Below are 16,268 nucleotides of genomic sequence, written 5' to 3' on the forward strand. Positions count from 1 at the left end.
CCTAATTTTCATCATGATCAGGATATGCCAATAAATTGTGCAGTAAGTCTGGGTTTTCTAGCAGGAATGTTACATTGTCCATCCAGTGCCAGGAAGGTGGAAATACCCTTAATTTTATGTTCCCGTTAAATACAGGATTTGCCTTTCTGTCTGAAGATTTCCAAATAGTTTAGCTTGGAGAGTTTGCTTGTGGAAGAACTGATTCACATGTTTATTTTCTTTTCCCCAAAGTAATGACTACCCAACAAGACTTAAATATCCTTGTGCTCTTTTCTATATGTTGTTTGTGTCCTTGTCCAGAATTATGTCCACAGAGTATTCATTAGGCAAAATGCTACAGAATTTTTATTTTACAGCCTTTTAGCTTTTTTGCAACAGTATAGGTTCTTTCATTAGTTTCATAGAACATCTTTTTTTTTTTTTTTTCTTAATTTCCTACAGTCCTACATTCAGTTCTGGGGCACCCAGTTCAAGAAAGACATGGACCTTGGAAGGAGGAGCCCTGAAAATGATCAGAGGGCTGTAACACCTTCCATATGAAGACAGGCTGAGAGGTTTGGGGTTGTTCAGCCTGGGGAAAAGAAAGCTCTGAGGAGACCTTATTGCAGCTTTTCAATATATAAAAGGGGCTTGTAAAAAAGATGTGGAAGGACTTTTTAACCAAAGCCTTTAGTGACAGGACAAGGGGCAATAGTTTTAAACTACAAGAGAGTGGATAGAAACTGGATATAAGAAAGACATTTTTTATGATGAGAATGGTGAGAAACAGGCTGCCCAGAGAAGTTGCAGATGCCCCATCCCTGGAAGTGTTCAAGGCTGTGTTAGGTGGGACTTTGAGCGAGCTGATCTAGTGAAAGACGTTCCTCCTCATAGTGAGGGAGTTGAACTGGATGATCTTCAAATATTCCTACCCACTGTTTCCTGCTCCTAATTATTCTTGGCTGGCATTGACCTTCTTTGCTGCTTTATATCTGGAGCACCAAATACGGTGAGGTATTGATCCTTGATCATGTGTATCCATGAGTATGGTGATGTAAATAGAATTAGTTTTCTTAGAATGAAGGAAAGATATAGCACACATTTTGCAAAGATATGTCTTTCTTGGTTTCTAATTTCTGTTGAATTTCTCATTCCTTTATGCCATACAGATAATTTATTAAGAAAATTTAATATAGAAAAGTATTTTGTGAAAGTAAATATTACCCAATTTGGAAGTAAGAAAAACCCCAGAGAAACCCGAAGTTAACAGGAATTGTATTATGACTCTGGAAAGACATGCTCCAAGACTGCACTTATTTCCCTGGTACACTCCATGCTGGTTGCATATATTTATAAAAGACACTGATGAGTCATATATAAACATTTTGATTATAAAGATTTTCTTCGTTTTCCCACAGACTTGCTGCTTTCAAACAGCTGCATCCCATTCCTGGGCTCAACAGAGGGGCTTGATTTTCGAACCTTGCTGCTAGATGAGGAGAGGGGCCGGCTACTAGTTGGGGCAAAGGACCACATCTTCCTGCTCAACTTGGTTGATGTAAACAAAAATGTAAAAAAGGTCAGTTCCTTTTCCATGGAGTTTATTTCCTAAGTTAAATTTTGTTAAGTTCTTTCTGTTTGGTTGGCTTTGTGTTTTTATTTATTTATTTCTTCTCTGGGTAACTGCAGATTCGTTGTGCAATGAAATTTACCAAGATTTGATAATCTCACCTCCCATAGTTATACAGATTATCTTTAATCAATTGAGTTTCTTGTGCTGTATGATCTCCTTTGTGACTGATGACCTGCAAGAGATCAGCTGTGCGGAAGAGCCCTGCAGTGCATGAAAATAGCATCAAAATATCAGCAGACAGGAAAAATGCAGCTCAGAGTGTTCACTTCTCAATTCCTCTGGTCATGGTTACCCTCCTCATTTAAAAGCATTTGGAAGGAAATAACTGAAGACAGCTCTTTCATTGCTTCCTGGCATCCCTGGGATTACTTTACTCTAATACTGAACAGAGCAGAGGCAATTATGATGGTTTAAATCATAGTAAAATGTAAGTGGCAATTTTAACATTTTGGTTAATATCTAGAATTACTAGTTTTAGGAAAAGCTTCCACTGGGATCTGCTGTAGTCCCTTGCCTGTGCCCAGTGACAATGTGTTAACTTGAGATAATAAGATGACAATTTAGCCTTCAATATTTCTAGCAGACATGGTGAACTGAAGCTTTGGAAGCACAGTTGACTGCTATGAGTGAAAACCAGATCCTTGCAATAGGAACACATGAAAACTGGTTTCCTGCTTCTCCCAGATATGAAGAAAATTTGAATTCTCAGCTGTGTTTGGTATTTTCTTTAGGCACCAGAGGGTGGTTTTAAATTACTACGTACTGCTGCCAGCTCTGAAGAGGTAACTGACCCTGAATTAATGTGATTGCAGGCAGGAGCTGAACAGGTGGAACAAGAGACTATTTTGCCCTCATGTTTGAGAGCAACACTTGCTGTCATTGTATAGAAGAGATACAGTACCAGTCTGAATATCTTGTTCCTTATCTGGACTTCAGCAATGCTGCACATGCCAGTTTTTGTAAAACTCAGATTCTGGGTATTTCAGGAAATTTCTTCCTGGCATGCTTTATCAAGCACTTACCTTGCTTCTGTCAGCTCAATAATTGACTCAAAATCCACTACCCCTCCCAGGATATTGCATTAATAACAGCACTACTCATAATTGCAAATTTTCAGACTACAAATTGATTTTTGGTGTAAGCTTTCTGTAGAAGACAAATTTTGTTTGTGTGAAAAGCAGACTTCTGTTTCTGTGGGCTTCTGCTTGCCTCCTGAGAGATGCTGAGTGCTGTCACCTCCCATTATGTTCAGTGGGGCTTTCTGAGCCCAGACCTTTCTGGAGGTGGCAGCACTCTGCATGAGCCACCCCTCAGTCCAAGCTGGTGACATTTTCCCTTTGGCCAAACCACCGCTGTTCATTATGGACCTTGTGCTTTCCAAGAAGAGCAGAACACCGATGGAGCCAGGAGAACTAATGTGCAGTCAGACAGTGCCATTTGGTATAGATGTTGTAGAGAAAAAACTCACTTTGTATTGGAAAGAAAATTTGCATTTCCTAAGATGAATAGAGAATGCATGCTTACCTATCTGTGGTAACCAGAAAGGAGGGAATAAAATTCCTAACCACTTGCATATCTGGACTAAATATGTGTGCAGGTTCAAATACTTCTTTTAGTGGTAAACTAATAGTTTAACTATTCAGATAATATTTAACTTTTCACAAAAAAGCACTGAGGCAAAATATATTTAAATGGGTAGAACTGACTGAGAAGCCTTGCAGAGCATCCTGGTGTGCTGATTTCCCAGGTCTCCATGGGCATTCAATAACTTTATAAATGTATCTTCTTGCATAAATGCCCAGGTAACACAAGACAATGTCACGTGAGTGTTTCTCTTTAATTCCACTGTGCTTGGCTGGTAGAATCTTGCAGTGGAGGGAAGGGATGAGATGAAGGAAGTTGCGTGAGGAGCTGTGTATAAATCTCAGCCCCTGAGGAGGATGCTAAAGGATACTCTACAGTAGCAGTGAAGTGTCAGAAAGTAGCATTTGCCGGTGCTGTGTTTAGACTGACCGTGGTTTGGGTTGGCGCTGGGCCAGGCGGCTCACTTCCAGGCCTTCCCAGTGTGAGGAAACCACACATGTTGGGACTACAAGGGTCTGAAGTGTGTCCTTTGTACTCCTCTGGAGTACGAGTCATCTGGAAAAAATAATCTGCTTAATACAGCTACTAAAATGAGTAGAAATTGATTAGAATATTAAGTTTCCACCTATAAATGATGTGTTTATTAATGACTTTGAGGAAGGAGTGTTAAAAGCACGCTGATGGGGCGAGAGAGGTATAACAACTTTGAGACTGCAGTGCAAGATTGTGCATAGTTTGGGGTTTCTGTTCTTTAAAACAAAGCTGAATATGAACATTAGAATGCTCTGTGCTGGGTAGATTCATCTTACTTTAATAAAGCTCTCAGTTTCAGATATTTGTTTTGTTATGAGCTACTGATATCTCCAAAAGCTAAGTCAGGATCCCAAACAATTTGTTCTCATGTGTGGATATAATTACTTGGCAAGATTACATTTTAGAGTCTAATGCTCTATATTAAGACATTCTGGCAAAGAAGGATCCAAAGCATTGTAACCTGCTCCCTTTTCTAATGTATACATATATATAATTTAATAACTTCCTTTTTAAAACCTATTAATTTACCTAAATTAGTTAATTTGACTTATATATATTAAGTTATAGCTTTATTTCCTGCTGTATTTTTCCTGATGAAATAAATCAGTAGTTCTGCTAGAGTCACAATTTCTTAAATCATTGTAGTTTTTATTCAATTTATTGTGTAATAGGTTGAAAACTTCCTTAGCTGGCAGCTTGAAAAAAAATCTGTCCGGTTTCCAATGCTTGTAAACCTCATTATAAAACAACAGTAAGTACCACAGTGTAATAAGCAAGTCCTCCAGAATGACAGACGAATGCAGAAAGTGAAAGTGATTATAGTCAATAAATATATAAAATATAGCAATGGATAATCATCTTTCTGTAGCAGGGATGTATTTTCTCTGAAGTTTTCCCGTACAGAAGCCATTAGCTCCTATTGCAGGAATGGCATTATTAAGTGCCATAGTCTTTTTCTGAAAGATCCTCACATCCCTGACAAATTCTGCAAGCTATTTGCAAACTGGAAAAATTGTGATTTCTTCCTGTGAGTAAAATAAAGATGGTCAGCAAAAGAAAGTAGTTCTGCTGAAGGCCTCTGTGCCATTACCACCAGAAATGCAGTGTAAAACAGAGAGATGTTTTAACAGCATGAGAGGCTGGAAAGCTGACGAAGAAATTCTATAGGAACCCCAACCTCTGGGATCCTGCTGGAAACATTACGTCAGTACATCGAAGTTTCTCGTGAGTTTGCGTAAAGCCTTTTCTATTTTACTCCTTGTGCTAAATAAATATGAAATACAAAATGTTGTCAGCTGGGTAAACAGTGGGTAAATAGCTGCAAAGCAATGGTGCCCCTTTCTGTGGCTGTGCTAACAGTGCGCGCGGGGTTACATGTCAGCGCGATTATCACGGTGTGATCTGCAGCGCGACCCGCCCAGCTCCACAGGAATAGGAATGCTATCAAGGCCTGACAAGCTTTTGAAAAGCTGCCAACCTGCAGGAGCTGTCAGTGCTAGAAGACACAGCCCCATGTGGGCCAAATAGATAAACATGTCAGATCCCCAGTAGCAGCTTTGGAACAAGTTGTTTTCATCTGTCCCAGTGTGCACTGGCTCAGGGTCACAAATCATCATTGCTTGGAGCATCCTCAGTTTGTAGTTGCTACTATTTTTCTGGCATGTGCAGCTGTCTTGTGACATCCTTGAAAGCCCTTTTGTACTGACTATTATCTGTATTTCACAGGGAAAAATATACATATGCATAAATATGTATTTATCTGCTGGGTAAATGCTTATGAAATAGCTGCACATAATTTTTTCTATAACTGCTGTGCTTTCCAACAGTTAAAGTGAGCTTGTATTTCAGCACTGTTATCATTATGCACTGTTTGCAGTGTGACCCACCCACCTCTGCAGGAGGGGGAACATATATGCAAATACATATGCATATTTATGTAAAATAGCACCCTCAAGATACAGGAGCAGAATTTTACATTCATTGCTCTGAGAAACTTTCTGTCAGTCTGTATAAGCGTGGTCTCAATTAGGAATGAACCCAGTGGGAATTTAGCCAGTACTGAAGGGAGGCTTTGGTTCTTGCCATCAGGCCTGAGCCTCAGGAATATGTACAGAGTTTGAGGTGTTTATTGCAGCCTTGAAACACAGTAATACCAAGATTGGTCCTTCCTAAAAAATATGTGTGGCTTATTCTATAACTCAAAGGAAGTTAGCCTCCTGCCTGTCAGCAAAACTGCAGACAGCCTGAGAGTGAAGCTTTCTTGACCTGTCAGAAGAAAAAGTTTGCCAGGAAACATAATTGAAGGCCAAAGAGTCATGTGGAAACCACTGGAGATATTTAAACTTACGAAAGTGGGACATGAGGACTGAGATAATCTAGGATAAAGGCAGTGAAACTTTGGGTTAGGGACTTCCAGAGGCAGAGGTGATATCTTTGTGCTTACTAGCCCTTGAAGGGGTCTTACCACTGAGCTATTTACTCTATAAAGTTGTTTGGCAGACTTAAATTTAGGCACCTGTGTAGACAAAGTGAAAGCTTTTGAAAAGTGTTTACAGACACAAAACAACAGATGGAGCAAGACGTGAAGAAAGCAATATGAATCCAGCATTACCACAGTCCTAGGTGGAAGAGAGTGTCTCTGTTATTTCCTTTTGCATTGTTGCTGTAAATTATGTTTCCATAAACATCCGCTGTCATTTTTCTATTTTACCCGTGTGTTTAGCTATAAAGAATGGCCAGTATCCTGCTCTCTGAAAACATTTGCTCATATTGGTCATTGGCGTTTTCAAAGGTAGGGTTTGTTTTTAGTCTGAAGTGATAAACATGTCAGGAGCAATGCCATTTACCCTAAAAATCCTGGTGTACAGTTTCCTTTTAGGAGAAAGAGGCAGTAGTCAGAAGTTTGCTGTGGTTACGCTGTGGAAAATGAAGTGTAGAAGCACTGAAGCCTTTCAAGATTTAATCCATTGTAAATGAAATCAGCATCTGGTCTATTTTCTTTAAGCTTTCACATGTGCTCATATACACGTGAAAATGCACTTTTCAGAAAACCCTTGAGGCTGGAAGTATTGGCTGCTACTTAAGTTGCGTTGGAGATCACAGTTTAAGAGGAGTACTGGGGCATGTGGAGATGTAGCTTTGTCCCAGACAGATGCAATATTAAATCCCATTTGGTTCTAATATGAGGTTTCAGTCTAACAGCCACCTGCCAAATTTAAGCTACCAAAAGTTCGTGAATGGCGTCATCCAAATACACAACTTTTATTTCCCTCTGACTTCCAGTGCATTTTACTCAGTTCAATGGCATCATGAAAATAAAGAATGCCATACTCTGACACTGGCATTCCTGCTGTGTTGTAAATCACTTTGGAACAAGCCTCATATTCTCTCTTTCCCCCTTCCTGTTATATCAGATTATATCTTTCAGAGATCCAATTTTCTGTTACTATGAAATAATTGGAGGTGGAATTTCTGGTCAGTTAATTTCCTAGATGTGTATTGCAGGTACACATAATGATACCACAGGTGAAGGTCTGTGGCAAGATATAAACAAGATTTAAGGATAAATTCTTGGCTTTTAACAATCTCTTAAGTATTTCTGAGAGTTAGCTGAACCTTGATGAAACTGCTGTAAAGAAAGCTAGATGAAAATCTCTAAAGACAGCCTGGTTAGTTTTCAAATACAGGGAGAAATTCAAATGAGGAATTCAAATGTATCAGCTTCCTTTGTTTGCTGATGACTTTAAAATACTGAATTCCAGAGTACAGCTATTACAGTGGGAGTCGGTTACAAGACCTACTCGGGGTAACCTTCCTGTTGGGATTTGTATATGAGAAAAATCTGTCCAGTTCCCCAAGCTGTGGACTTCCATACTGCACACATTGATGCAGCAGATGTGAGGTATTTAGAGAACAACTGGTATACCAATATGGTGCGCTAAAATCAGATCATTTTCTCCTTAATTAGCGCAGTTGTTTAGAGCATGGTGCTAATAATGTCAAGGTCATGGGTTCAGTCCCTGTACAGGCCATTCATTTAAGAGTTGGACTCAATGATCCTTGTGGGTCCCTTCCAACTCAGAATATTCTGTGATTCTGTGGTAATTGTAACACTCTCTGTTTTCCACAAAATGATACTGAGAATGCATTAAATTCTTTCCAGTGTTTTCTGGGAAATTCAGTAAATTTTTAGGGCTTGCAGTAATTTTTAGTGAAGTGACCTGGGGTCAGTATACAGCAGTGACAAATGTCCTAGTTCTCAAGATGCAGTCCATGAACACCCACTCTTATGGCATTGGGGCATGACATTCATGATACTGTCTTATGCATCAGGGTGACATTCTTATTGGATCACTGTCGTGTGTTTGCTCAGTGCTCCTTGCTCTTACTGGTTTTCTTTGTTTTTAATTTTTGAGCTATGAATTACAAAGTTCTTCAGAAAATCAAGAAAAAAAAATTAAAAAAAGGAAGTCACATTATTGTCATTTTACTGCTGGGAAAATTGAGACCTGACTGTCACATATAGTAAGACAATAACAAAGCCAGGATTAGACTGTCTCCTGGTTTACTTCAGTCTGTTTGGATCATGTTGCCCTCTTTACTGTACTCGTTTTATGGTCCCATTGAGCTGAGTCATGAATCCTTTTTTTTTCACACAGGGGGGTAGTTTTTCATGGAGAAGAGTTTGTAAGGGGGAATATATTGCATATCCCAGTGTGACAAACGGTTTACAACTCAATCTGGCTTTGGGAACTGCAGTTGGGACTGTCGTATGGGGAATTTACCCATACCAGTGATGAGCCTAAGCTTCTGAATTACAGTGTACATGCTTCACAAAGCCTTAATAAGACATTTTGATGCCCAGAAAGCTGTAATTTTATTGCATACCTTCCCTCAAGCATCAATATGATGAATATCTAGTCCTCAGAATAAAACAAGGGAAGAAAGCTGGCTTTCTCTTGCTGCATCAAGCAGCTGTTTAAAATCAATGTATTTTCATCTTAGTACTTCTAGCACCTCTTACTCCTTTTAAATAGGAAGGGAGCAATCCCTTTCTTCATAGGCCTCAAATTCAGTGTGTGAGTGTTTTGAGACATGCTGATTAGCTGATGTCCTTCACTGCTGGTAGGGACACGCCCTGCTGGTGCTCCATGCACCACTAGTAAAGCACTTTGGGGTGTCCTGTTCCAGAGGCTGCACTGATAGAGAAGTGCTGAAGCATCAGGCATGGGAGAGGCTCCAGTGAAAGCCCCAGGGCTGCTGAAAGCCGACAGCCTCAATGGCACACTCAAGTGCTTGCTGCTGGCGTGAGCGTGGCTATCTTGGGGACGTGAAACTGGAAGGAGTCACGTTGGTCAATTGGTCTCACTCCCTGCTATCAGCATCAGCTACCTCATGGAGCAGTTATTCCTCTCATAACCCAGTCCAAAGCTGTTGTAAGTGGCCTTTTGGGATACTTCATGCAACTTCTTTAGGAATGTTGTTGCTGTGGAACAGATCCTTGTTACTACTCCGATGTTTCAGATTGGATTTTTGTTAAAATCTACAATCTATTATTTATATTTATTTATTAGCAGTTTATACCCATTTCCTCTGGCTGTTTATAATTCTGGTCTTCAGAGCCCTTTGATTGATTATTCCTGCATAATTTAACTTCTTTTGTTTTAGTGATGCTTCCCAACTTCGTGTCATCTGCAGGGGTTGTTGGAGAGTTCTGGGATTTTACCAAAGCTACTGACGGGTGCATGAAATAGGATGAGCTCCGACATTTTTTCTTGAGGAACCTCATGAGTAACTTTGTACCTCAAGTTCTTTACTTATCAGACCATTTTTTTTTCTTGTACTAATGCCTGTTTTTGGCAGCTGAGCTAATCAGTTTCCATGTGACAATGTAGTGAATACTTAAATGGAGCCCTGACGAAGAGCAGCTCTACCACCTTAATGTAATTCAGCTAGGTTATTAAAGAAAAGTACAATACTGAGCGGGATAATGGCTGTTTACCAAATTATATTGTCTTCTCTACCACACTCCATTTTCATTGGAAACTTGTCTTATTTCTTCCCTAACTAAAAACTTGTTTTGAAACCTTAGAAACAGATGAAAAAAGACCAGTGGGCTTTTAAATTGTTTAGATAGCTTGTGATCTTCCTCTTCTGTATTGTGACAATATATAGCATTTTCCACTCATTTTATAAAGTCCTGCACCATCCTAGATTTAGTAGCCTAATTCGAAGTGATTCTTGAAAAAGCTGTACTTTCACACATTTTTTTTGTAATCAGATTTCACTGTTTTATTTTTGAGCACCCCTTCTCCTAAAGATTTATAATCGTAAGCATTAGGCTAGGAACAAAATCTGATAGAGAAAGATGCATACATAAAAATGAGTAAAATACCAGTATCATTAATTCATGACAGATGGCAGCTGAAATTTGGCTCTTAATGTTGGATCCAGATATTATTTATATATATATATATACATATATATATATAGCATCCACATATCAATTTATTTATATATAAATAATGTATTTTAAAAAGTTACTTCCTTTTTCATTCCTTTCTTATAGTAAAAATGCATATTTAGAGGAAGGGAAAATGTTACTTTTAGAAATTTACTGCTCCTGATCTGGAAAAGACCTTTGTGGTTTTAAATGTTTTGTTTTAATCAGAAATCAATTTCCAGCTACCCTTTGAAGTGATACCTTATTTGTCCTACACTTATGTACTGCTTAATTTTGTACTCCTGGGAGGTTTCCTTTCTCTCTGATAGAAAAGAGCTTATTAACTTTCATTTATTAGGAGAATTTAATTTCTTTCCCATTCCTAAATTTAAGAAAATATTTGAAGAATGATTTAAAAGTAATGGTAAGATTGTTTTTTTTCTTTTAATTGGGCAGTAGAAGATAAAATCTGGAAATCATGACAGTAGCTGACTTTTGGAATTTTGATATGGTTATTTTAAAAGGAAAATAAACTGAAGATTAAGAAAAGAAAAGAATCCTATTTAAGTATATAGTTCACATATTCCAACTAGTTGCATTCTTGCCTTAAATCCAGTAACTCCACTTAGCTATTCTAAGATTTCTCCAGACATTTCAGATACATACAACTATAAAGTATTTTAAATATATAATTTGTACTGATGGTAACACAAAATGATTATAACTTTACAAGTCAATGTCATTGTCACCTTTAGTATATAGGGCCTGGCTATCTGGGTTTTTTTTTCCATTCCTTGAGGTTTTTACTTATTGAGAAATTTGGGAATAAAAGAGAATTTGTTAATAAGATGTTACCATTGTGAATAAAACATATAAATAGAAAAAAAAAAAAGAAAAAAATGACCAACTTCAAAGCTTCAAACCATTTACAAGCTCAATGATTTTAAATCTGAAAGAAACTACAGGAGCCTCCAGTCTTACTTTTTTGGCATATTGTGAAACTAAGTAACACATTGGAATAAAATATAATGGTAAAATTTAATTTCACCCCCTACAGAAAAGTCAGTACACATGTATAGTGTTGCTTGTGCCAGTGTTTGAGGGAACCAGACTTGTGGCACTGTTACACAGCATGTCCTGTAATAAAAAAATGAAGTTCATGCTTTTTTTCTCAGCACATCAACTCATTATTTTATGCAATTTTCATGATGCAACTCATCAAATTATGCAATTTTCTTGATCTATTACAATTTAGAACTGACAGTTTCTGGGAATCTCTCATTTCTCATATGGTAAGCTAATAAATATCACTTTTACTCCCCTATATATAATTGCAAATTGATTTTCAAGTTAGATCACTTAGCTTCACTTTTCATTGTCTAATGTGGCCTTATGTAATGCTAAATACTGAGGCTGTTGAGTAACTAGAGAGTAAAACAATTGATTTTTTTAATAATAATTGTCTGTGGTCAATTATCATAGAAGGGGGGATGTGTGTATTTCAGCCTTGTAGGACAAACACTGATTCCCATGAAGGAATCTGTAGAAGAATTGAGGGTAAGTCAAGTCCATTAACACTTCTGAAGCCTTGAAGCAGATGTCTCTGTTTTTAACTCCTCCAGTTCGTCTGTGTAGTTGGCAAGGACAGCTGGGCATTTTCAAAAGCCTACAAAGGCACATCTTGTCTACCTCATTGGATAACTAAACTTTGGCCAAAAATCTCCCAAACCCCTTGAAGACCTCGAGGCTTTCCTGTAACTGATTCAGAGATCTTGGGCATAAAGTTTATGTACAAGAAAACTGAGGATCAGATCTCAGCTTAGACAGATCTCCATGGCCAAATGTATTTGGAGATCCATGATCTTACATTCCTCTATCTGTTCCTTTTCATCAGCTTTTCTTCACTGGTAGCTTTTCATCAGCTTTTCTTCTTAAACTTATCTGTGTTGCAGTGGAGACCAGACTGGACCTACCTTCAGCCCTTCATGATGTTTCCAGTACTTTCCTGTGTGCTTCCTGGCACTGTGCTCTGTGCCATCCACACACCCCTGAGATGGCTGATTGCATTTTCAAACCTGGGTGCTTTGATCAGATCTTTATGAGAAAATGCTCTGGGAAAGGAAATTTGTGCTCCAGTGCTGCAATGCTGTTACACTGTCTTATCTCTGACTCCATGTAAATATTGTTGCAGAGGGTTAAGGTTTAAGTAACTTAAACTACATTGTCTCTGCTAAGAGGTTTTTATCAGAAAGGTAACTGAGTTCACTTGAGAGGAAATTAATTTCCTTGCAGAAATCCAATACATCCATTTTCACTGGGAAGGAAAGAGAAAGAAGTAAAATCCAGACTGTTTCCAGATTGAGAGAAACAGTGACTGTAGGTTTTGGAAAGTGATAAAGGTACTTGAGGGAGGCCACTTGCTTTTTTCTTTCCTTACCCATGTGGGACTGAGCCTGTGTTTGTAAAGCCACATCCTATAAGGTGCCAACAGCTGGGTGAAGGGGAATATGACAGCAGTCAACTCCTCTTGCGTGCCATTGAGTTGTGCATCCTTCCTTGATGATGTTTTTATTTGTAATGCATATTATAATTCTTCATTCCTATACATTTGCTATTTAAGATTTTGTAAAGCATGACTGGAGACTAAAGCATTTGTGACTGCTAATGACCTGCTGACTGGTGCCTGGGACTTCAGGCAATTTACTAATCAATATTTGCTTAAAAAGTAGTGTGATTTTTTGTGTTTTTATTACTAGTCATGAGAAATAACAATTGCTTTTTCTTGTCAAAATTAGAAGTACAAAATACCCGTATTTAACACGACGGGGATTCAAGAAGAATCTGTATTTAGCTTCTATTTTAAATTTAATAGAATCAGATGTACTCAATCATATCCAGTTTTGACTGCTTAATTGAAATCAGTGAGGCAGAACCTGAACTGTTGTTCATTGACATTTCTTCACTGACACAATTTGGATTACAGTAACTGATAGTATTTTGTCATCTGGATTTATGTACATCAAAACCTATTTTGTAGAATTCTGCAGGGCAGATTAAAAAAGAAAGACGAACAGTATCAATATATACTGGCAATTATCTAAGGTCCACAGTTCCTCTCTAAACTTCTGTGTCATTTTCTCAGTAAACTCAGTTAATGTTGATGAGTGATGTTTTTAAACCATGCACTGTTGATTCCTGTCAAATGTACTTTTTGTTCTACAAATTTCCCTTAAGCTATCCTTGGTTTTTTGAACCTAATTATTTTCATTTGAAAATTGGCAGAAAGAGTAAGTGGTTTTTTGTAACAGTTATGCCAAGTCCACTGGACCAAATTCTTACAAATGTAATTTGCCTGGCTTTGCAATCAGTTTAGTTTCCAGATGATTTGGCTCATCATAACTTTGAGAGAAACACATAATGGTGACAAGGTGCCCTGGCCAGATTAACTGAATGCTTTTTAAAAGTACATGTAGCCAATGAAGAAATAAACAAGGATCAGCGGGGTTGATTTAAAGCCTCTTAACTTTTTGTAATGGGATCTTGTATTTGAAGTCATGTTCATTTCAATTTACATGCAAGGTCCTTCAACATGCATAAATCTCTTTTAACTGTTTATTCCTGGAATAATCTACAGTCACAGGACAGTGTATAATCTTCATAATCTTTGTCTTGTTTTAACTGTTACAGATTTACTGGCCTGCAGCAAAAGAAAAGGTAGAATTATGCAAATTAGCTGGGAAAGATGCCCATGTAAGTATGATGTATGTTTTTTATTATTGCTGAGGATTATGCATATCTGTGTATTTTTTATTAAATGCAAAAAATGCTTTAGTAAGCTCTTGTTACACTTCTTCTGAACTAATGTCCTAAGTGTTTCTTCTTAATTAAAAAACAAAGTTACATTTCTATTGGTTTTTAAATATTAATACTTAAAAAAATTCAATATTGCAGGCATCAATCATGATATGTTGTTCTTTTATGTAATAAATGCAGCTGAGAGATGAATGGAGTTTCCTCAAAAATGTATACCAGGCAGTATTTCCCTGGAATCCTCTTTTCTCACATTAAAATGCTTCTTTTTTTCTTGGGTATATCCTGAATGTAACTTCATTATAATTCATGAAAGAAACAGTAGTAGAGCAGTGTACAAATCAACTTAATTTGCAGACAGCTGCAGTTGGGGTTAAAAAAAAATCTCAGACTCAATGGCTTTTGCCAGAAACCACAAATCTTCTTTAGGAAGTATATTTAAGGTACATACGTGTATACAATACAACTTTTATATGTTTTGTGCAGCACAGATTACGTCATGTGTCTAGAGCCCACTATAAATGTAAACATTTCCTGGCTGTAAAATAAAATTTCTTCCTTTTCTCTCCAAAAAAAATCTCCAGCATGTCGGTTACCAAGGTATATTCCAGCTCAAAATGCTCTCAGCTCTCTGCCTGAAGAGTTTAGCTTTTTATTCTAACTTGTTACTACCCTTAGCTTTACAGCAGTCAGAACCTAAACAATGCTGAGCATTGGAAATATTCTGATACTTGTGTATGTGGAATATTTGTGCTGATCTATTTCTACACTAAGAGAAAAAGGAGAGGGTCCTGAGAGGGAAATAGTTGTTTCGGACTCTCACTTAGATGCAGGGTGATGGCTTGAACATATGAACGAATCCTGTGTGTTCCCTCTGAAGTATCTGTTATGTGTTTTTGTATTAATTTCATTCTGGGGAAGGCTAAATCAAGGCTTTTCCCCCAGCCCCATGTATCATCCTTGCAAGCATGCCTGTGCTACTTACCAACAACAACATGGAGCAAGCCCAGCTAGAGCCAGGACGTCCCACTGGACTCAGAAATGACCAAATAAAAGTCACCAGTAAGATGTGGTTGGTGCAGAGACAAAGCACACCCTTGGAAGTGTGTTGAAGCCTTTCAGCCCACCACAGTTGCTTTAATCATGTGATCTTTGGTATTAAAGCACGTGCAGTACCCTGAGCTGGGAGCAAAGGCAGGAAGACTGGTAGCCAGACAAACGCAGTGGCTCTGTGACCTCTGCCCAATTGTTGACAGGTGTTGTTTGCTACAACACTGGCTGAACAGATACCCTCCAAACCGTGCTGTGAGCAGAGAGCTTCTTGTGGCTGTAAGCATACAGCAGAATTAGGTTTGCAAGTCTGATTGATGAACTGCCTGGTAGATAGCCACTGTCAAGTTATAGTCCTAAGAGGTTTGAACTACTTGTAAACAGTTTCTGCTACAGTAGTTTTGAGTTTAAATACACCAATGCTATGGCTGTAACTTATATAAGCTTATATGGCTGTAACTTACATTATATGTATAATGTGAAAGAGAAGAATAAACATGAAAAGTAACCTTTATCTTTCTTTTCCCAACAGACAGAATGTGCCAATTTTATCCGAGTTCTTCAGCCGTACAACCGGACCCATGTTTATGTCTGTGGCACAGGAGCGTTTCACCCTCTCTGTGGATACATTGAGCTTGGAACTCACAAAGAGGTAATTTAACTTTCTCACTAGTCTGACATGTCAAGGAATAGCCCTCATCTTGTGTAGCATTCATCATAGATTGGAAAATACTATGTGAGTGTGTAAAAAATGACCTGACAGCAGCTTGCATAAATAACAGGGTAAGTGGTGGATTCTGTGGGTCAGACGGGAACTCTTGTTCTCACATTTGGTATGTGCATATCGCTTTTGAACAAAGCACTTTCCTCAGGCTTAATACACAAAGTTCTTCAGAATGACACTTCCATGTGATTAACTAAGTGAAGAGAACATCTAATCCAGATGTCTTCCTTTCTAGTAAGTCATTTCTGCACATACTTTCCTTACGCACATACATTCAGAGTTCAAGATGAAACTTGTTCTATCTTTTAATGTACATATACCGCAGAGGGTTTCCTATGCCTTGTGCATGAGAGTAATTAAACACTTTGAAAAGGTTCTCTAAGCCTGAGTCCAGGGACAACATCTCAGAACTTTGCAGTGTGTTGCAGTCTGGTCACCAAGCAGGTCTTGGGTGTCCTCCATCACTAGTGGCATATTCCCGAGCCGAAGTTAGCAGCTGACTGGTCTTCATT

At 38.1% G+C, this 16,268-nt stretch overlaps 1 protein-coding gene across 1 annotated transcript in view; it reads left to right on the forward strand.

Annotated features, from left to right (window-relative positions):
• The first annotated feature begins 1,019 nt into the window (after window positions 1–1,019).
• SEMA3D (semaphorin 3D) overlaps window positions 1,020–16,268 on the forward strand; it is a 76,947-nt gene continuing 61,698 nt past the window's right edge. Inside the window, exons 1-4 of the mRNA XM_039570416.1 lie at window positions 1,020–1,023; window positions 1,377–1,558; window positions 13,860–13,922; window positions 15,565–15,684. Of these exons, the coding sequence (XP_039426350.1) occupies window positions 1,020–1,023; window positions 1,377–1,558; window positions 13,860–13,922; window positions 15,565–15,684 (369 nt within the window). The remainder of the gene's footprint in view (window positions 1,024–1,376; window positions 1,559–13,859; window positions 13,923–15,564; window positions 15,685–16,268) is intronic.

Source organism: Corvus cornix, chromosome 1A (genome assembly GCF_000738735.6).
Source record: "Corvus cornix cornix isolate S_Up_H32 chromosome 1A, ASM73873v5, whole genome shotgun sequence".
In the NCBI taxonomy this organism is placed as follows: Eukaryota; Metazoa; Chordata; class Aves; order Passeriformes; family Corvidae; genus Corvus; species Corvus cornix.